Raw genomic sequence first — 23,056 nt, forward strand, 5'->3', positions numbered from 1 at the left:
AGCGATCCCCAGAGAGGCTTGGGAGGGAAGCTGCATGCTCGCCAGCCTTATGGTTGGCGGGGAGCAGCTGGTGGATGTGCAGGGAAAGGGGAGGATGCCGGCAAAGCCATGCAGTTCCTCCACTTGGTGGGGCGCCCCTGAGAGGCCCCTGAGACATCCCCAATATGTCCTGGATCCTTTTCCTTCCTACTGCAGCCCTTGCCCATCTGTCTCTTTGCATGTCAGAGCTCTGGTCAGACCTCACCTGGAGTATTGTGTCCAGTTCTGGGCACCACAGTTCAAGAAGGATACTGACAAGCTGGAACGTGTCCAGAAGAGGGCAACCAAAATGGTCAAAGGCCTGGAAACGATGCCTTATGAGGAACGGCTTGGGGAGCTGGGTATGTTTAGCCTGGAGAAGAGAAGGTTAAGGGGTGAGATGATAGCCATGTTCAAATATATAAAATGATGTCATATAGAGGAGGGAGAAAGGTTGTTTTCTGCTGCTCCAGAGAAGCGGACACGGAGCAATGGATTCAAACTACAAGAAAGAATATTCCACCTAAACATTAGGAAGAACTTCCTGACAGTAAGAGCTGTTCGACAGTGGAATTTGCTGCCAAGGAGTGTGGTGGAGTCTCCTTCTTTGGAGGTCTTTAAGCAGAGGCTTGACAGGCATATGTCAGGAATGCTTTGATGGTGTTTCCTGCTTGGCAGGGGGTTGGACTGGATGGCCCTTGTGGTCTCTTCCAACTCTATGATTCTATGTTTTGACTGGCTGCCCCCCATGCCCATTCCTGCCCTCCTCTGTCCCCAAAAGGAGGGCCACTGGTTCACCTGGCTCCACGGGCTGCTCCGGGTCTTGCTGGGGGGCTACCCTGTTGCAGCGTCTGAACAGGTGCCTTAAGCACCTGATCCTGGAAGAGATGAGCGGAGAGAGCGACTCAGAAGCCGGCTGGCCCCATTCGGGGGGGGGGGGCGTTTATGTGTGAGGAGGGGCGTCTGGAGAAGACAGGGAACCACCGCCAAATCAGGGAACCACCGCCAAATCGGCAGGACGGAAATACGTAGGTTGAGCCTAATTGATCCTTGCCGGCCCATCGTGACCAATTCCTTCCGTCTCTCTGCAGTTCTGTGATCTGAAGGGGCAGCATCAGAGCCTGAAAAAGGCAGCCCAGAGCAGGAAGGGTTGGCAGAGAGAGAGTAAGGAGGCCCCAAGTGCTCTGGGTTCAAGAGCTACAGCCATGCCAGTACATGCTGTGGTGGGAAAGAACTCTGTGTTTTGGAATTAAACTCTATAGAGCAGGGGGTGGCCAACTCCGAAGAGACTGTGATCTACTCACAGAGTTAAAAACTGGCAGTGATCTAGTCAACTTTCAGGTCAAAGTTGTTGAGATTTTTTTAGGAAGAAGGAAGGCCCATTTTGGGGGGTTCAGGTCAGAATTGTTGAGCTTTTCTGAGACGGGAGGAAAGCCCTGTTTTTTTGGGGGGTGGGGTTGAAGAGCTAAAATGTTGAGCATTTTTTTAGGGGAGCCAAAGTTGTTGAGCTTCTTTGAGGGGAGCCAGTGATCTCCCAGTGATCTACTACAGACGTCCAGTGATCTACCGGTAGATCATGATCTACCTGTTGGACATGCCGGCTATAGAGGAAGCTGGGACAAGGGGAGAGAATTGCCCCCCCCCCCAACTGGAAATGGCAAAAGGAAAAAGTTCAATGCTAAAACTAACTAGCAAAGTGTGCATGCGCACGAAAGCTCATACCAAGAACCAACTTAGTTGGTCTCTAAGGTGCTACTGGGCAATTTTTTTATTTTAATATATTTCTATCTTCTTTTTTTTAACTCAATGGGCGTAAGGTGGAGGTCAAGGGAGGGACAGGGGCAAACCTGAGAGTCAGGTTTCCGCCAGAAAAAGCCTCCCAGTTTGTGACACACATGTGATGCATGTAGGACATTTTATGAAAAGGTGTTGTGGGTAAAATGGGCTTCTTCCATGTGGCAGTTGGAAGTCCTGTTGCAACAGTTCATTGAGTAGACACCAGGCCTCACCAGAGAGCCAAGACTCTGCAGGGGACCCCAGGACTCAAACCTCCCCCCCAGAAGATGAAGAGAAAGGAAGGAATGATACTTACAGCCGGCCCATTTCCTCCACGAAAAGTTCCCACCCTCCTCTCTAAACTAGTTAACTATCTAAAATGCCCACCCAAGCCTCAACTCTCACCCCAAACCCCAGCCCTAACCCTAACTACTCCTCTATAAACAAAATAAATATATACAAAATATATATTAAAAAATAGGCACAAATGTGCACTAAATAAAAACATAAAATAAATAATAAATAATATTAAAATAAAGAAGTAAAAAAAAGGAAATTGTTAAAATAAAAAAGTAAAACAATAAATCAAATCAACTGAATCAAATGAAAGTAATAAATCAAAATAAGAAACCGGAAAAATAACAACAAACCAAACTCCTCTCCTAATTGCCACCAACTGCCACCAACTGCCACTAACTCCTCTCTCTCTACTCGCCTCACTACTAACCCACAATGGCTACCTTGCAAGTGGGTGGCTTATAAAACAGAAGCAAGAGAGGTCACAAAGGAGGGTGGGTTCTGGTCACCGTGGCAACCCCCCTGGACCTGGGCCCACCTGCCCCCCCCCCCGAGAGGGGAGGCTTCTCTCTCAGAACTCGGAGGCACCTGCTGTTCCGCCTGCAGCTAGACTGAGCCTGCATCTTCCTTTCACTACCTTCTTCCCAAAGGGAGACCATCCCTACATCCTTTCAGGCATGCTTGGACCATCTGCTTGGCATGCAGGTCTTCCGCCCTGCTGGGCCGCCTCTCCAGGGGGAGCTGGCAATGTCCCCCCCCCCCATCCGAACCCCTGGAGAGCTGCTGCCGGCGGTCAGTGCAGGTGATGCTGAGGTTGATGGGTCACAGGACTGACTCTGTCCACAGCAGCTTCCTAGAAATACTGGTACAGTGGAACCTCGGTTTATGAACACCTCGGTTTATGAATTTTCGGTTTATGAACGCCGCGGACCCATCTGGAACGGATTAATTCATTTTCCATTACTTTCAATGGGAAAGTTCGCTTCAGTTTATGAACGCTTCAGTTTATGAACAGACTTCCGGAACCAATTACACCCATGCTTCAGTTTATGAACGCTTCAGTTTAAGTACTCCGCGGACCCATCTGGAACGGATTAATCCACTTTCCATTACTTTCAATGGGAAAATTCGCTTCAGTTTATGAACGCTTCAGTTTAAGTACCCCGCGGACTGTCTGGAACAGATTAATCCACTTTCCATTACTTTCAGTGGGAAAGTTCGCTTCAGTTTATGAACGCTTCAGTTTATGAACAGACTTCCGGAACCAATTGTGTTCATAAACCGAGGTACCACTGTATTCCTCTGAAGTTCTTTAGCTGAAGAGGAGCAAGCTGATTTCTGCACCAGGCGGACCATCTATTCCTTTCGCTAAGAGACAATCTGGAAAAGTCCCTGTTTTATATACAACAATGCCAGTGCTGAATGTGAAAGGAAGCAGAATTCTTCCCTCTGCAAGAGAGAAAGCCATAGGCCAAGGGACCACCACCCCCTGTGGACTAGAACTAGATGACCCTCGGGGTCCCTTCCAGCTCTACCATTCTATGGTGTCAACTGCAGCAGACCCTCCAGATTTCCAAGGGGGCCGTTGGAGTATCTGAAGGCAGCAGAACCTTCTTCTGAGTTCCTGCAAAAGCCTTGGCTTGCCCATTCAGGCTGCAGCCCCTCTCCCGCCCCCGCCCCCCGGTATTCAGAGGTACAAACCCCCTGAATATGGAAGCTCTCCATTCATTTTGGTTTTTAAATTTATTTATATAAAAGGTGCTATAAGAATTCTAAGGTCTCAAATCTATAAAATACATGTTCATAAATGTACAGACTTTCAGAAGACATCTGAAGGGAGCCCTGTTTAGGGAAGCTTTTAATGTTTAATAGATTATTGTATTTTGATATTCTGTTGGAAGCCGCCCAGAGTGGCTGGGAAAACCCAGCCAGATGGGCGGGGTATATATAAATAAATAAGTAAATAAATAAACTACTATATTATTATTATTATTATTATTATTATTATTATTATTATTATTATTATTACAAGGCAAGCACACACAGTGGACCCTCGGGTTACGTTACCTTCGGAAATGTAATATTCGGGTTGTGAATACGGCAAACCCGGAAGTGAGCTCGCTGGTCGCGCATGCGCAGAAGCAGTCCTCCGGTTACGAAATTTTCAGGATACGGCGGGGCCTCCGGAATGGATCCTGTTCATCACCGGAGGTACAACTGTACAGGAGTCCATATAAACCACATGTCTGAAATAGTACAGGAGAACAATCCTGAAGCCATTCTGATTCTCCCAATGACCTCAAATATTCCTCTGCAGTAAGGGAGGCAATGTGTCCCATTTTAGATTGTTGTCAAATTATTTTCTGTTGTTTTTGTAATTGCCTTTTTTCAGTATGTTGTGCGCATTTGTTTTATTCATATTTGTTAATTTTATATACCTCCATTTGAATATCACAGGGCTGTTTGCAATATAAAAACACAAAAATATGTAACATTGCCTTGGTGCCAGGGCCGGCACACCCATGAGGCAAGGTGAGGTGACTGCCTCAGGTGGCAGAATCCACAAGGGCAGCAAATCTTGAAGTTGATCTTTTCCCCCGCCCTGTTCCTGATGTAGCCCTCAACCACCCCTTCTTCCCTGACCCGGGGGTATTTTGTGGTTCACCTCAGGTACCAAAATGTCTTGGGCCAGGCCTGTTTGGGGCACACGTAGAAGGCAATTCATACATTATTGTTATCGAATTGATCATAACGACATTGAAGACTGCACTTGTAGAATAATAATATTTCTCTGCGGTTTGATTTGGGGCTTGGATGTTTGTACTGGTAACTAGAAATGCTCCTTCAATGTGCCCCGTCCTGTGTGCATGAGCTTTTTACCCTTCACATGGTTAACTCTCGGTACGGATGGGCCGTGGGGAGATTTCACATCTTGGAAGTTGCATCAGAACAGGAAGTGACTCTCCATTGTCACTGGAGGACGACCAAAAATAACATCCATTCACTGGGCTGTAATAAGCTTCAGATGTCACTGCAACTGGGTTGTTTTTAAAAATATATATATTCCAAGCAGAAGTTTAAAAATGGCATCCTTAGTCATTTCTGAGCCAAGCAAAACTCTTGGCAGTCAAAGCAGCAACGAGTCCAGGCAGGTGGCTCGAATCATAAATAGTGATTTAGAGCGGAGAGTGTGAGTCGGGTTTTTCCTACAATCCCACATACCGGTTTTTCCTACAATCCCACATACCGGTAGGAATCGCTTCCCATTATATTTTTCAGTGTACAGTACACCGAAGATGTTTAAAAGCACGCTGTAAGTGAGTGTTGAAGGATACTTGGGGTGACTCCAGTTCCAGCTAAGGACTCCAGTTCCGATGGAGATTTGCTTACTTTACGCCTGGCTCCATTCATCTGTTAACTGGAGAGTAGTTAAGGGTGCTGGAAATTATAGCACCGGGGACGACAACGACTGCAGTTCCCTGGTTTTTCTGCGGGAAGCCATGTGTTTTAAATGTATGGAATGGGTGTGACCTAGCTTGGTGTCAAGACTAAAACAAGGGTTGTAAATATAAACTGCATACAGTTGAAATTTTATATTTCAGAAATCTTTTTTGTTTGTTTTGTTTATAGAAAAGTTTGAATAGTTTTTAAATGTCCCTTTATTGTCACTAAAATCAAACCAGAATTTGAATGTATTTCTTCTCCAAAGTAAAGTCGTCTTCTTCTTCTTTTTCTTTGGCGTTCACTCATAGCCAAGTAAGATTGTCTTCCATAAACATGGTTTTAACAATGAGTCCGTAAGTGACTGTAGAGGCCAATTCTGGATCCACATGTCTTTCCACAGTGGAGATGTACGTTTCTGGGCAGGAGTTGATCATGATGAGGGTTTGCCAAGCGTGCCTTCCTCTTAGCACCTTTCGTCCTGAGTTTGAGTGCCTTCAAAGCCCATGACACCTTTGGTAAAGGCTGTTCTCCAACTGGAGCGCTTGCAGGCCAGTGTTTCCCAGTTGTCGGTGTTTATACTACTTTTTTTTTTAAGATTTGCCTTGAGTCAGTCTTTAAACCTCTTTTGTTGACCACCAGCATTACACTTTCCAAGTTCGGAATAGAGTAGTAGCGGAACTAGGATCAGCCAGAAGACCTCTGGAAAGAAGCCACAATCAGGGCCGTCTTACACATAGAGACTAGTAGCGTGGGGCGCCGGGGCACCAAGTTCTGGAGGGTGCCAGGGAAGAGGAAGAGGCCGGACGCGGCACCTCCTGGCATCAGCTTGCTGCCCTCGTCCACCTCTGCCATGCCGCGCCGAAGCAGTGCCGTGCATTATGATACCCGCAGGATGTTTGTATCCTGCAACCTTGGTTTAAACCCTTAACACATTTTTGTAACCTCGCTCACTGATCTTCAGGACAACAGCAGTTCTGATAGGGATGGGCAGGTAAACAGCGCTTGATAAGCCCCAAGGGAATGTTCCACAAGCCCACGAGCACATAGGCAGGTCCACCTTGAAAAGCAAGGGAGATGAGCATCAATAAATGAGCCACGACTGGGCCAAGGAAGATAGTAAGACCTATCCGTAGAGTTTAGGGCTATGTTCCATGGACAAAATTGTGTGTGTGGCGGCATATTTCTCCATGCTCAGATCCCAGGCTGAATTCCATCATCACATAATAGTTAAAACACATGGCTTTCCCCCAAAGAACCCTGGGAACTGTAGTTTGTTGCAGGAGCTTGGAATTGGAGCTTAGTTGGGTGCGCAAACTACAGTTCTCAAGATTCTTTGGGGGAGGCTATGACTGGCAAATTGATGGGGTTTTCTACCTTGCAAGGAACATAGAATTGCAGAGTTGGAAGGGGTACCAGTGGTCATCTAGCCCAACCCCCTGCAATGCAGGAATCATAGCTAAGGAGCTTGTTTTGTGTGAGGGACGTTGGATCAGGTCAGCCTGCAGGCTAATGTGGTACAGTCCAGACCTCAGTGAATACTAGTTTGCAACTCTGACAGAGATATGCCCTGGTACATTTCTTAACTACTGTGAAGGAACATCTCCACCCCCATCGTTCAGCTCGGACACTGAGGCCTTGCTCGAGGGCCTTCTGGCAGTTCCCTTGCTGCAAGAAGTGAGGTTACAGGGAACCAGGCAGAGGGCCTTCTCGGTGGTGGCATCCTCCCTGTGGAACGCCCTCCCATCAGATGTCAAGGAAATAAACAACTGTCTGATTTTTAGAAGACATCTGAAGGCAGCCCTGTTTTGGGAAGTTTTTAATGTTTGATGTTTATCCTGTGTTTGGTGTTTCAATTCGTTGGAAACTGCTCAGCATGGTTGGGGAAACCCAGGACTCAACTACATTAGTAAAGGAAAAGCGTTTTAAATGCGTTATAACACCAGGGACTCAACAATACAGCTGCAAATAAAATATTTTAAGAGTGTTTTTAAGTGCAATATACAATGGGGCACTAGATGGCGATGGTGAGAGTAATGAAAAATTAAATGTATTTTTTAAAATGCTTTTTAAAAAAAAGCATTTTCAGAATGTTTTTATATGTGTGTAGATTCCACACTGATGGCTTTGTGGAGTTCCGACTTTTGGCAACGTGATTTCTTATAATGAGGTTTACAACATGTTTTCCTGAAACTTTTTTAAAAATGTGTTTAGATCCAGCCACAGTCAAATGGGTGGAGTACAAATTATAATACTGTATTTTTATTTTTATTAATCTTAGGCAGCCACCACTTGGCAATGGAGGGTGTCTCCAGTTCTAGGAATGAGTAGAACTACAATCTGAAATGTCTTTACCTAATCATAGTGGGTTAAGCATAAAATGGAGCTGATACATCAACAGCTTCGGTGTTTGTTTTTAAAGAACAAAGCACTCCAAACTATTATTTACCAAAGCTGTAACTCCCATCAGCAGTTTCCAAGGTGGTATGTTTGATGTGTTGCATAATTGAATTTTACCCAAGCTGACATGGCTCCACACACACACACCCCGTCTACTTAGACATCTCCGAACTGTTTTAGCAAACAGGTTGCTCAAAGGGGGAACCATCTCCTGGTAGCTGCATAGCATTGGTCTTGTTTTAGCTGCAGGCCATTGGTGTGTCGCTATTTTGTGCGAGGAATTCAAGCGGGTACCAGGAAATTTTGGTTGCCATAGCTGACGTGGGTTAAAGCACTCTGTCGCCCTGCAGAACAAATCCACTTTTTTAAAAAATGACAACATTCTTCCTGGGCCAACAGGAACCATTGAATCCCTTCTGAAGTGGTACCAGCCCAGACACAATGACAGTGAGACCTGGGTGCGAGTGTGCTACCTTTAACCAGTTGCATGCTGGTTAAGATGTACTGAACGTTCTTTATTGTCTGTTTTCCCAACAACGAGCAGGGAACTCTGTGGTTCTTCTCTCTCCTGGCCTGAACCTAAACTGAAGCTATTTTTAGTACTAATGTTTTCGCAAGCAGCGTCAGGAGCCAAGAACAAGGAAACGCAGAGTTCATAAAAACAAGTGGGAGGGAAGAGGAATCTGGTTTTCGTCGCTGTCTGCCCAGACCAAGAAGTTGCTCCTGCCAAATCCATACTTTCCACCACATCTGAGGTTATGAATATGCCACAGTGGGGGGAAGCTGCACCGGATGAATATCTGCCCGGCTACCATGCCACTGTTAAAAGGCACAGGGAAGGAAAGGAGGAGTTAACTGACATGGCAGACCACAAAATAAGGGCAATAACAGGAATTTTTAGGGGGAAAGCTTTCAAGAACATCAATCTCCTTTAACAACAACAACAACATTAAAAAGCTAGTTACTGGTAGGTAGCTGTGTTGGTCTGAGTCGAAACAAAATAAAAAAATTCCTTCAGTAGCACCTTAAAGACCAACTAAGTTTTTATTTTGGTATGAGCTTTGTGCATGCCCACGAAAGCTCATACCAAAATAAAAACTTAGTTGGTCTTTAAGGTGCTACTGAAGGAATTTTTTTATTAAAAAGCTAGATTTGTGATGCAGTTTGAAAAACCGGAAAAAACCGGAAACTTTCCAAAATATGGTTGCCAACTGTCCAGTAAGTAGGCCTGGTGTGTGCCTGTGCCTCTAACTCCTTGAACTATTGTTCTGGCTGACAGTGATGGAGACTGTAGCCCAAAACATCTGGAGGGCATCAAGCTGGCGTTTAAAACCTGTTGGCAGGCACCCAGCGTGCCACTTCAGTCATTTTCAGAGACTTCCATGCCATCGATGCAAAACATTATCAGTAACTAAGATCTAGGACCAGAGCAACCCTGCCCATTGCTGCCCAAATCCCCGAGGAAACTTGAGCGAATCATCAACCTTTTAAGGTTACAGGTAGGTAGCCGTGTTGGTCTGGATCGAAGTAAAATAAAAAAATTCCTTCAGTAGCACCTTAAAGACCAACTAAGTTTTTATTTTGGTATGAGCTTTCGTGTGCATGCACACTTCTTCAGATACAGTGAAATGGAAGTTTCCAGGCACTTATGTAGAGAAGGGGTGGGGAGGGGTGGGGATGGGGAGGGGGGATCACTCAGAAGGGTGGTGGAAATGGGTGATTGACTGACTGATAGCTGTTGATGACCGCAAACGACTGCAAATGGTTTTGCATGAAAAAGCAAGGATTGAGATGGCTGAAGATCGCTTATCATGTATAATGAGATAAGAACCCGATATCTCTGTTCAAACCAGGTCCCTCCATGGTTTTGAGCTTGGTGATAAGTTGCAATTCAGCAACTTCTCTTTCCAGTCTATTTCTGAAATTCTTTTGTAGTAAGACAGCTACTTTGAGATCTTGTATAGAATGTCCTGGGAGATTGAAGTGTTCTCCTACTGGTTTTTCTGTCTTCTGGTTCCTGATGTCAGATTTATGTCCATTTATCCTTTGGCGTAGGGTTTGGCCTGTTTGTCCAATATAGAGAGCTGAAGGGCACTGTTGGCATTTGATGGCATACACAATGTTAGAGGATGAGCAATTAAATTAAATCTAACATATGAACTGTATACGTTCCACATACTGGACTAGATCTTTACGATAGGAAATAACCAGTAACATTTTCAGAGTTATTATCATTCAGCCTGTTGCGCTTTGTGTATTGTGACAACTGTATTTGCATAGCAAGGTATTGAACTTGTTTTGATTTTGATTTAGCTGAGATTCCTGCATCGCAGGGGGTTGGACTAGAGGACCCTTGGGGGTCCCTTCCAATTCTTACGATTCTTCGAACAAGTTTTGGGCACTGATAAGTGATAGAGTTTCAGGCTGTGGCTCATTCACCTTGGTTGCTAAGGCAGCAGGCGAGGCTGCCATAGCGATTGTTATGAAAACTGTCCCTCCGCATGAGCCTCCGAGGAAAGCGTTGCCTGAAATGAACTTTTGGCTTGGCTGAGAGACAATGCAATTACGCAAGCTGAAAAATGCCCTTAAAACGCCTCTTAAAAATGGATCTCCCGTTCCCCCCCCTTTTTTGCCCCTCAGCACTTAATTGCAAAGCAAAGCAGATCCCAAAAAGATTGTTGCTTCTGGATAAGCTTGTGCCACATTAAATTATTGTTGCTATTATTATTATTATTATTATTATTATTATTAAAACTCCTGTTCATTCTTTTGTAAAGCGCTTTGAGGGTGTGGTTTTTTTTTTAACACAATCAAGTGGTGCATACAAATTTTAGGAAATAAATAAATTTACAGTATTACTGCATTTTAAAATAAACATTATTGAAAACAAAATTCTCTAACTCAGGGGTCCCCAGACTTACCGGCGCGGCGGGCCGGAGGGTAGGGGAGTGCGCGCGCAGCGGGCCAGAGGGCGGGGGAGTGCGCGCCCGTGCGCATGCGCACATGCACACGGGCGGGAAAAAAATCACCGAAAATTGCTTGTGCGCATGCGTATGGGCCTCCCCCGACCCGGAAGTGCACCAGAAATGACCTCTTCCGGGTCGGGAGAGGCCCATACGCATGCGCACAAAGGATTTTCGGCAATTTTTTGCCGATTTTTTAGATTGTCGCTGCGCCGCGCGCCGTGAGAGTGGGCGGCGGCAGCGGGCGGCGGGGGGCGTCGCGGGCCGGATTGGAAGGCCGATTGGGCCGCATCCGGCCCGGGGGACGTAGTTTGGGGACCCCTGCTCTAACTGATCACCCATCCCAACACTGGATTTAGACTATTGTCTTACACCTGGCCGGACCCCCTCCCCACTTTAGATTATGACAATGAGGGTTTATTTTATTTCCTACCTGCTCTTCTTCACCCTAAGGTACCTGAAGAAGTGTGCATGCACATGAAAGCTCATACCTATGACAAACTTACTAGGTCTCTAATGTGCTACTGGAAGGAATTTTTTTAATTTTTTGTTTCGCCTACGTCAGACCAACATGGCTACCTACGGTAGTACTAAGGTTGCAACAATTTGAACACCAGTATTGAAAGCAGTGTGAAAGAAGCTACTATCACAGGAATAGGGAGAGCCCTGGAAACGTACCTCTCTTGCATTGCAAGGGAGTTGGACTAGATGACCCTGGGTATCGCTTCCAGCTCTACAATTCTATGATTCTATGTGTCATTCCAGAGGGCTGGAGTTGCGGCAACACTAAAAGCCTGGTTTTCTAAAAGCTAAGCTAAGCGCAGTCCTCTTAGCAGTGCCCCATTTGAGGAATGGAATTGTGTGGCGCTGTGGTCTAAACCACTGAGCCTAGGGCTTGCCGATTGGAAGGTGAGCAGTTCGAATCCCTGCGATGGGGTGAGCTCCCGTTGCTCGGTCTCTGCTCCTGCCAACCTACCGTAGCAGTTCAAAAGCATGTCAAAGTGCAAGTAGATAAATAGGTACTGCTCCGGAGGGAAGGTAAACGGCGTTTCCGTGGGCTGCTCTGGTTTCGCCAGAAGCGTCTTAGTCATGCTAGCCACATGACCTGGAAAAACTGTCTGCAGACAAACGCCGACTCCCTCGGCCAGTAAAGCGAGATGAGCCCCGCAACCCCAGAGTTGTTCACGACTGGACGTAACTGTCAGGGGTCCTTTACCTTTACCTTTTTATGGGGACAGTGCAGGCCCCCTCACCCATGATGAGATGTTCATTGTGGTTGCTTTCTGCTACTCCTTTCATAAAGTATGCCTTTATTTCACCATTTATGCTGTTTGGGTTTTGTTGATCTGGATTTTTAATGTTCTACCGTTTTAACAGTGATGTTGTTGGCTGCCTCACAGTATATATACACAGTATATATACGGTATACTGTATTATTTTAGGAAAGGGAGGGTATAAAACAGGCATCCCCAAACTGCGGCCCTCCAGATGTTTTGGCCTACAACTCCCATGATCCCTAGCTAACAGGACCAGTGGTCGGGGAAGATGGGAACTGTAGTCCAAAACATCTGGAGGGCCAAAGTTTGGGGATGCCTGGTATAAAATCTTTGAAACAAAATCACTGTAAATGGGTCAAAACATTAGCCGGATTTTAAATACATTTGTAATGTAACAGAACGTATAGGTAACTTAAAGGTAAAGGGACCCCTGACCATTAGGTCCAGTCGTGACCGACTCTGGGGTTGCGCGCTCATCTCGCATTATTGGCCGAGGGAGCCGGCGTACAGCTTCCAGGTCATGTGGCCAGCATGACAAAGCCGCTGCTGGCAAACCAGAGCAGCACATGGAAACGCTGTCTACCTTCCCGCTATAGCGGTTCCTATTTATCTACTTGCATTTTGATGTGCTTTCGAACTGCTAGGTTGGCAGGAGCTGGGACCAAGCAACGGGAGCTCAACCTGTCACAGGGATTCGAACCGCCGACCTTCTGATCAGCAAGCCCTAGGCTCAGTGGTTTAGCCCACAGCGCCACCTGGGTCCCACATAGATAACTTAGGAAATGAAAAATTGGAGACGTATTGATACGCAGTTGAAAATAGAAACAAAAGACCCATGGAAGGGATGGGGGGGAAGGAGATTCAGAGCAATCTCGATACTTTTAATTTGTACTGTTTTTTCATGTATGTTTATTTTCTTATGTTCTTTCTTTTTGAAAATCAAATAAATAAATAAAATCACTATCATCTATCTATCTATCTATCTATCTATCTATCTATCTATCTATCTATCTATCTATCTATCTATCTATCTAGGAAACTACAGCAGACCAGAATGACTTCTTTGTAAAATCCAAAACGTATATGCATCTGCTTAGGCTTAATTGCAGGATGGGAGAACTCATCCAAGTCCCTCCCCTTCTCCTCCTCCTTCCAGGGATGAAAGTGTCTTTCAGCCACTCTGTTTACCTGATGCCAGGCAGGAGAGAGGAGACATAAAACTCACAAAGCCTGCCTGGCAAGCTGCTTAAGTTTGCATTAAGAAGGGAGGGGTTCAAATCTGCCCGGCAACTGGGCCAAAGCTGCTTCAGAACACCTGGGCTTCTCTTTTTACACCTGGGCTTCTCTTTTTTGCCCTTCTCCCAGTGCCACATGAATTATGCTGGCCTGTTTACCTGCTGCTGAACTAGAGGCAGCAAAAGACGACGTCAAGCTTACAGTGCTATAAAATTTGCTAGCCTCTCTAAGGTGACGTCTTGTTGCTTTTATTGGCCAAACGGGCGGGTTTTTTGTTTTTGCTTTTGCAAGAGGGATTTAAGCACATATTGGGGAATAATAATAATAATAATAATAATAATAATAATAATAATAATAATACTTTTCCAGATATATACATTTCACTTTTACCATCATTTTGACATTTTAAAACTTGACTTCCTTCCCCCTCCTTCTGTGGTTCCTTAAATTTATTTTTTAATATCTTCTGCAAAGCCAAATTCACTTAACTTACTCCTTTGCTTGTCTGCTTTAAATCTATACAGTATGCTAATGTAACTGCAGGTTATTACAATAATCCTGCCAGTGTTTTTATCTGCTTACAATTTATCTGTAAATATTCAACAATCAATTTCCGCTCTTTTGTCAAAAGTTTGTGACCTTAAAGTGGATCAAAGCTCTCGGCCGCCCTAGTACAAGAAACCCCCTATTAAAAAAACAAATAAATCAACATTTTGCGGTGAGTCGGGGAAGTGCATTGGAAAGGGCAGAACGAACGAACAATGAATGAGAGAACGTGTAAATAACCTGCAAGCAAATCAGAATGATTGTTCACTGTTGTATAACCTCTCTCTGCGCCACACCTGCAAACAAAACAGAATGTATTCTCAATTAAAAGCAGGTGCAATCTAGCCTACTGGGTTTGCTGTGTGCGTGATCTGAGCTGCCACCCTTTTAGCGCCCTCTGGTGAGGAAAAGGTCTTACAACTTGGAGTCAAATTTGAGAAGCTGGTGGAGAAGCCTGACCCGAGGCACTTACAATCTGAGGAGCAGCTATTGAGGGGAGGATGCAAAACAAGGCAAAAACTCTTGCTTTTTAAAACAACAGTATTATAGTGCTCTCACTTGTCCTCCTTGCAGCAAGTCGTTCCAGGAGTGTGGCAATTGCCCAGGTTAGGTTTTAGTTGGAAGATATCCTTGGAGGCTTTCCATTCTGAAGGAAATCAGCCCTGAGTGCTCACTGGAAGGACATATCGTGAAGCTGAGGCTCCAATACTCTGGCCACCTCATGAGAAGAGAAGACTCCCTGGAAAAGACCCTGATGTTGGGAAAGATGGAGGGCACTAGGAGAAGGGGACGACAGAGGACAAGATGGTTGGTCAGTGTTCTTGAAGCTACGAACATGAGTCTGACCAAACTGCGGGAGGCAATGGAAGACAGGAGTGCCTGCTGTGCTATGGTCCATGGGGTCACGAAGTGTCGGACACAACTAAACGACTACACAACAACAATCCCTGGAGGCTTAGGGAGTTCATAATATTTTGGTCTATTTGCACTTAGACATGTTGAGCATAGATGGTGATATTGCATTAAACACCTCAAGCAGACTTCAAAAGTTCCCAGTTTCAAATCAGATCTCCAGGGAGAGGGATTGAGTCAACCTAATGGCACTGAAATGCTAGTTTCACATCTGAAATGCTAGTTTCACATGTGGAGCTCTGGTGTATAGTCCAGAGGAAGAAAAAACCCCACAACTCCAGGTGTACTCAGCAGGAATTGTAGGTGCTCATTAACTGTCTGGCTCCTTCACATTATCCCCCATTATCCAGCAATGTTTGCTCAGAGGAGAGAGGCAGGTACTCAAGCCTGAGAAGGGTTACAGCCCCACTCCTCAGTGCAAACATTTTGGATGGAGCTAGCTAGTGTCCGTATGGGGTTTATAATGTTTGCTTTAACGGTGGAATAGAGATCAACAATTCTTCCAGCTGTCTGCTAGGCTAGCATTGACAGAATCATTAACCAAATTTTCTGCAGCAGATTGCATTTATCCCCCCAGTGGGGCTTCCTGAATTTGATGGGGGGGAAGGCACCGCCATCCAGTTTACCAAGGACACTCTACTTTTAAAAAATGCACGATGATGACAATTACAGTATCTTTTTAATATCTATATGAAGCTCTTGGGCTGGGTGTTCATCAGTATGCAGATGGCACCCAGCTCTACCTCTCTTATAAAAATCAGAACCAGTGAAGGCGGTGAATGTCCTGTGTGAGTGTCTGGAGGCGGTTGGAGGATGGATGGTGGCCAACAGACTGAGGTTGAATCCTGACAAGACAGAAGTACTGTTTTGGTGGGACAGGGGGCGGGTGGGTGTGGGGGACTCCCTGGTCCTGAATGGGGTAACTGTGCCCCTGAAGGACCAGGTGCGCAGCCTGGGAGTCATTTTGGACTCACAGCTGTCCATGGAGGTACAGGTTAATTCTGTGTCTAGGGCGGCTGTCTATCAGCTCCATCTGGTATGCAGGCTGAGCGCGGACTGTCTTGCCAGAGTGGTGCATGCTCTAGTTATCTCTCACTTGGACGACTGTAATGCGCTCCACGTGGGGCTACCTTTGAAGGTGACCCGGAAACTGCAATTAATCCAGAGTGCAGCAGCTAGACTGGTGACTGGGAGTGGCTGCCGAGACCATATAACACTGTTCCTGAGAGATCTGCATTGGCTCCAAGTATGTTTCTGAGCACAATTCAAAGTGTTGGTGCTGACCTTTAAAGCCCTAAACGGCCTCGGTCCAGTATACCTGAAGGAGCGTCTCCACCCCCATCGTTCTGCCTGGACACTGAGGTCCAGCACCGAGGGCCTTCTGGCAGTTCCCTTAGGCAGAGAGCCTTCTTGGTAGTGGCGTCCACCCTGTGGAATGAGATGTCAAGGAAATAAGCAGCTATCCTATTTTTAAAAGACATCTGAAGGCAGCCCTGTTTAGGGAAGTTTTAAATATTGTTTTTAACACTCGATTAGGAGCAGCCCAGAGTGGCTGGGGAAACTCGGCCAGATGGGCGGGGTATAAATAATATATTATTATTATTATTATTATTATTATTATTATTATTATTATTATTATTATTATTATTATTACCAGCAGCAGCTAATGCAAAACATCTCCAGGTGACTTACCATATGCAGTTAAAAAATAAAATAAAATCCACCAAGCTTAGCAAAAACAAAACTCCCCCAACGAAAAACGATTTACACAAAAGCAGCAATAAACAGGCAGGGGCCATATCAAACAAAGTCATTGCTCTTCCTGGCCAACTCAGTAGACCCAGGACGGAACCCAGCGGCAGATGCTACAAGTGCAGGAAGAATCATAGCTCAGTGCTGCTCTGCTTCAAAAGGCACCAGGTTTAATCCCTGACATTTCCAGGCAGGGTGGGGAAAACCTCTAAAGTCCTGTAGACAGGGCTGGATTGAGGTTTGATGAGCCCCTAAGCTACTGAAGGTAATGGTGCCCTTTATATGTCCAGCTGTCCTTTGTCAACAACAAATTGTCACTGTTTTCTTTGGTGTTGAATATACAGTATGCTATATGGTAATTTATGGCCCTAAAAGGTAAAGGGGCCCCTGACCATCAGGTCCAGTCGTGTCCGACTCTGGGGTTGCGGCGCTCATCTCGCTCTATAGGCCGAGGGAGCCAGCGTTTGTCCGCAGACAGCTTCTGGGTCTTGTGGCCAGCATGACAAAGCTGCTTCTGGCGAACCGGAGCAGCGCACGGAAACACTGTTTACCTTCCCGCCGGAGCAGTCCCTATTTATCTACTTGCACTTTGATGTGCTTTCGAACTGCTAGGTAGGCAGGAGCTGGGACCAAGCAACGGGAGCTCACCCCGTTGCAGGGATTTGAACCGCCGACCTTCTGATCAGCAAGCCCTAGACCAGGGGTCCCCAAACTACGGCCCCTGGGCCGGATGCGGCCCAATCGGCCTCCCAATCCGGCCCGCGACGACCCCTGCCGCCCGCTGCCGCCGCCCGCTCTTACGGCGCGCGGCGCGGCGGCGATCTTAAAAATCGGCAAAAAATTGCCGAAAATCCTTTGTGCGCATGCGTATGGGCCTCTCCCGACCCAGAAGAGGTCATTTCCGATGCACTTCCGGGTCGGGGGAGGCCCATACGCATGCGCACAAGCGATTTTCGGCGATTTTTTCCCAACCGTGTGCGTGTGCGCATGCGCACGGGCGCGCACTCCCCCGCCCTCCGGCCCGCAGCGCGGTCGGCACGGCGGGCACCGGCCCGCTGCGCAGTAAGTCTGGGGACCCCTGCCCTAGACTCTGTGGTTTAACCCACAGCGCCACCTGGGTCCCTAATTTATGGCCCTAATAGGTATCTAAAGCCATTTGCCCATGTTGCCATGCAACCAGTCCATACAGAATGTAGGCACCCTATATATAGAAATGAGCAAACCAGGGATATTTTAGGGAGCAGGCTAGCAGGCGGGGCCCATTACTTATATCATAGGAGCCTACACAACACAAAACACTGTTGCTGTATGTAGGTTTTATTTTATTTGTTTTTTACCCTATATTTTGGAAATGTACACCCAGGTGCCTTTTCCCCTTTAATTTTCTTTGGGGGGTCCAAGAGAGTGGCGCCCTAAGCTATAGCTTGTTTAGCTTATATGTACATCCGGCACTGCCTGCAGAGCTGCTGACAGTCAGTGTAGACAGCATGAGCTAGATTGGCGAAGGTTCCTAACTCAGTAAAGGACAGTTTCCTGTGTTCCAGTTGCTAACTGCCATGGCAGGCTACATGTCAAGGAACCCAAAGCAGGCCTGTATCCAGATTTTCACTGGCACTGTATCAGATCTGCTGTACCCTATTAAAATAGAACTCTGCTGTTTATTCCCGCTGCTTCTTACAGGGGAATTTGCTCGGTGAGCCATTTCCTGGTTGCTTCTGATAAAGAGCGGCGCAAATATTTACGTAGGCATCACTCATCCCCTTCAAGTCCTCTCCCTCTTGTACAGGAATGGCGTTTACAGTAAAGTTCAAATTCCAGAAGGGCAGCAGTTTCTTGTGGCACTTTATAAAAAACAAACAACGACGTGGGCTTTGGAAGGTGAAAGTCCACATCGTCAGGCGCAGGGCATGTTACCTTCTGTGAACCCATTGTACACTTGGAAACGCAAGTTGGCGTGTGCATCATAGCTGCCAAGTTTTCCCTTTTCTCGCAAGGAAGCCTATTCAGCATAAGGGAAAATCCCTTTAAAAAAGGGATAACTTGGCAGCTATGGTGTGCATAGGGGGAGAGGAATGGGGGAATTGTCAACAATGAGACGAAGAGACTGTGAAATGGCATAGGAAGCCTGTGATAGACTGTGCAAAATGTCTGATCCTTAACGGAGCTATTTTACGTGTGCCCAAATTGCTGGACGTGCCCAGCGGGGATTTTTAGGTGGAATTTTTTTAAAAAAAACTTCAGACCCTCCTGGCAAAGGATGGTCAAATCTGTCAGTTTCTCATTCTTTCACTCTTAGCCTCAGTTTTCCACATTTCTGCAGTTCAGGGCACATTTTGGCAAAGCAATTTTCCCTATTATAATGCATCTTCGTATGCTGTTTTCACGAACGTATGCATTCTTATGCACATGTTACCCTGATATACACATTTCTGTACGCATTGGTTGGCTGGAAAAACCGCCCTGCAAAATACAGAGCAGTGCAAGTCCCCAATCGGCGGCTGTGTTTCGGTTCACCTTTTGTTTCTGAAGGTGTGAATTAGGTACGCTTGCCTTTAAGTGCATACAGTGGTGCCTTGGTTCTCGAACACCTTGATACTCAAACAAAATAGAACCCAAAAACTGCAAACCTGGACGTAAGTGTTCCGGTTTGCGAACTTTTTTCGGAAGCTGAACGTGCTCAGTTTTTTGAGTGTTACGCCTCCAATTTGAGTGCCACACTTCCCTTTTGATTGTTACACTGAGGTCTGTCTGTTTTTGCTTTTTATTTTGCGTTTTTGTTTTTGCGGCTCTTTCGTTTTGTTTTTGTGACTGTGTGGAACCCAGTTCAGCTACTGATTTGAGTGGTTGTGTGACTGCAGTACATTGCTTATTGCTTTCATTTCATGGATCAATGGTCTCTTTAGATAGTAAAATTCATGTTAAATTGCTGTTTTAGGGGTTGTTTTTAAAAGTCTGGATCGGATTAATCCGTTTTGCATTACTTTCTATGGGAAAGCGTGCCTTGGTTTTGGAACGCTTTGGTTTTGGAATGGACTTCCGGAATGGATTAAGTTTGAGAACCAAGTTACCATTGTATTGCGTGAGCAGAGGCTCTAGGATTGAGACACAAAGCAGTGAAGTTCTACTGGGATTCTAGAGAGGGAAGCCCACAAAATTGAAGTAAGGGGAGGGGATAAAAGGATTTGTAATTGCGTTTTTTTGTGTGTGTATGTGTTGTTGGTTTATTTGGAAAATTGAATAAAAATTATTTGAAAAAAAAGTAAGTTTGAGAACCAAGGTACCACTGTACTGATTGTATCGGCCGCTATCCTTACTCGGCTTATCAAAACCTGCTTTTGAAAGCCCTCTCGATTTCAAAAGCAGCTTGATAATATGAAGCGCTGTGTGTGTTTGCAAGAGACAGAAGTACAGTACTAAGACCCAGTGGGTTGAGTAGAACTAGGTGTGTTGTCCTTTAACTCCCGGACACTGTTTATTCCCTCTTATCTCACCTGGGCTCTATACACAAATATCACAGCCTACTGCTGTTAACCCATTTGACAGGCCTTTTGACTCCAGTGATTGCAATACTCCCCACTCCCCCACCCATAGGGAAACAGGAAGCATTCAGCTCAAATGCTGAGCCTTTATTTCCTTGAATTTCCCTGCAGAAATTCATAGCTGTGGCTATGGGGGAAAAACAAGACCCTTTGGGGTGTTAATGCTGTGAACCCCTCCATGACAGATTGTATATATGCGTTAAATAAACCATATATCATAAAGACACCGCAGTCTCCACTGGGGGTGGATCTTCACACGGGGATCAGGGGGATGGACGGACACTATAAATAAATCATAAATTAAATCATTTTAACAAACGAAAAATACTGTAATTAAAATCACATAGGAAAGTTTTGTGCCCTACAGCACCACCTGGTACTGCATGTTTATAACGCATTTAAAATGCTGTTTTTTGACTAATGTAGCTGAGTCCCATGTCTCATTTCCAAAAGGAAACACGACCCCTGGGTAGGACACCTGGAACCTCCTGGAATCTTGCACCACTCAGAGATTTTTGTGTGTTTTCTTTTGGGGGGGGGGAGCATGCAGCAATACAATAAGTTGATGCAATGATAAATTAGGCCGTCGCTGTATTCATTTTCTTTGGCCACTTTCAGATGTGATATTTAGAGAGAGAGAGAAACTTATTTTGTCATTAACGCACTTCTAATATACAACTGATTAATGCAGCAATCAGGTGGCAATGAGTTAATACCAATGACAGTCCCCTGCGGTTTGGTCACTTGATCTGAATTCTGAATTCTAAACAGCTGCACTCCCAAACAAGCACATCAGCATCAATTGAAGACCATCATGTTTGCTGCCACAGAGCAGGGGTCGCCAGCGCAGCACCCGTATGTGCCAGTTTGCCCACCGCTGCAAAAGGTCTCAGTATGCTCCCTTAAAAATCCACAGTGGCTGATGTAGATGTGTGTGGTCCCCCCCCCATAGGTTGGGGGGTCTGGTGGGGAAACACGCTGGTACAGTGGCACCTCGGGTTGCGGACCCGATCCGTTCTAGGGTGCCGTTCGCACCCCAAAAAGTCCGCAACCCGAGTGCCACTTTTGTGCATGTGCGAAAGTGCGATAGAGCGCTTCTGCGCATGCGGCAAAACCCGGAAGCCGCCGTGTTCGTAACCGGGAAAAACGCAACCCACAGCGGACGCAACATGAGGTATGACTGTACCATTTTTCGGCCCTGTCTGCTTCCCATTCCTTCAGATGTGGACACAATTTTGTGCTGTCACATTCCACATTTTGTGCCTGGCGCCCACTGCACATTTTTGAAATTCCAAATACACCCACTGCCCCCCCCCCAAATTGGCAAGCCCTTCAGATTTGAACTCGAATACTGCCGATCTGAGCCGCATCCTCAGAAAACATAAGAGTCCGCCGAGGTTTGTCCTGCGAATGAAGGCTTCATCTTCAAGAGGTTATCTGATCTTTTGCCTTCCCGACTCCTTCCAAACGGGACACCCAGAAGCATCACAAGCTGATTCTCCTTTCTTGTGCATGATAGCTTTTATAGCCTGATTAACATCCCTGGAGGTGCTTCATGGTAAAAAAGAAGAAGGGGGGGTAGAGGACCCCTGGACGGTTGAGTCCAGTCAAAGGCGACTATGTGGTTGCAGCGCTCATCTCGCTTCCAGGACGAGGGAGCCAGCGTTTGTCCACAGACAGTTTTCTGGGTCATGCGGCCAGCATGACTAAACCGCTCCTGGTGCAATGGAACACCGTGATGGAAACCAGAACACATGGAAACGCCGTTTACCTTCCCGCCGCACCGGTTCCTATTTATCTACTTGCACTGACGTGCTTTCGAACTGCTAGGTTGGCAGGAGCTGGGACCGAGCAACGGGAGCTCACCCCGTTGCAGAGATTCGACCCGTCGACCTTCCGATCGGCAAGCCCAAGAGGCTCAGTGGTTTAGACCACAGCGCCACCTGTGGTGGCCATGAGCGACAGTTAAATGGGCATGTCCCCAGATCTCACCCTTCCTCTGTTCCCATGAGATGTAGTGATGGGCACCAGCTTGAACAGCTATCGCACTCAGGTCCTGATTGCAGGCTTTCGTTGGGCATCTGGTTGGCCACTGTGAGAACAAGATGCCGGTCTCCCTCGAGAGGAGTTTGGCCTGATCCAGCTCTTCAGTCTCTTATCCTGCAATGCCAATTGAACAAGTATGGCACAGATATCACATGCCCGCAGTCGGAGTCTGTTTTTATCACAAGAAGCCCAAAGCCTGCTCCTCTGCCCTCCCAAGGTGTGCACACTTTTCGGTTCACTAGAGGTCGCTTTTTCCATACGAAATTTGCGAGGTTTAAAGGGGGGAGGAGGAGGAGGAGGAGGAGGAGGAGGAGGAGGAGGAGGAGGAGGAGGAGGAGGAGGAGGAGGAGGAGGAAAGAGGAAGCTGCACCTTTCATTCGGGATTCTCGTAGTTGGTGAAACTCTGGAGCTGCCCTCGGAGCTGCTTGAAGTCTGGCCTCTCTTTTGGGTTAATGTCCCAGCATGTGCACATGATGTTGTACATTGTAGCAGGGCACTTGGGAGGGCAATGCATCCGGAAACCGGTCTGGACGTGCTTGAAAACTTCACTGTTGGTCATACCTGCAAATAGTGAGGAAAACGACAATAATAATAATAATAATAATAATAATAATAATAATAACAACAACAATAATAAGGTATTAAGTGTAGCTGCACTTAAAATAAAGCAGGTGCTGCTGAATTAACATTATATATATATTAAATTATCATTAACTTATTATTATTATTGTTCAAGAATGAAAAATTACAGTTGCAAAATCAAACAGTTACAGATTAACAAATTTAAATCCTGTGCTTATCAAATAAATAGAAACTATACAGTGGTACGGGACGCGGGTGGCGCTGTGGGTTA

General features: G+C 46.1%; 1 protein-coding gene across 2 annotated transcripts in view; it reads right to left on the reverse strand.

The window, feature by feature from the left end:
• Nucleotides 1-4,194: 4,194 nt before the first annotated feature.
• PTK6 (protein tyrosine kinase 6) overlaps nt 4,195-23,056 on the reverse strand; it is a 32,410-nt gene continuing 13,548 nt past the window's right edge. The window contains exons 8-9 of one of the 2 annotated variants that reach the window (XM_088674731.1): nt 22,574-22,764; nt 4,195-4,337 (exon numbers count right to left, since the gene is read on the reverse strand). In XM_088674731.1, the coding sequence (XP_088530857.1) occupies nt 22,577-22,764 (188 nt within the window). In that variant the 3' untranslated portion in view covers nt 4,195-4,337; nt 22,574-22,576. Of the gene's footprint in view, nt 4,338-20,691; nt 22,318-22,573; nt 22,765-23,056 lie in introns of those variants that run through there. The other variant, XM_035123932.3, reaches the window with a different exon arrangement.

Source organism: Zootoca vivipara, chromosome 7 (assembly GCF_965207765.1).
Source record: "Zootoca vivipara chromosome 7, rZooViv2.hap1.1, whole genome shotgun sequence".
Lineage (NCBI taxonomy): Eukaryota > Metazoa > Chordata > Lepidosauria > Squamata > Lacertidae > Zootoca > Zootoca vivipara.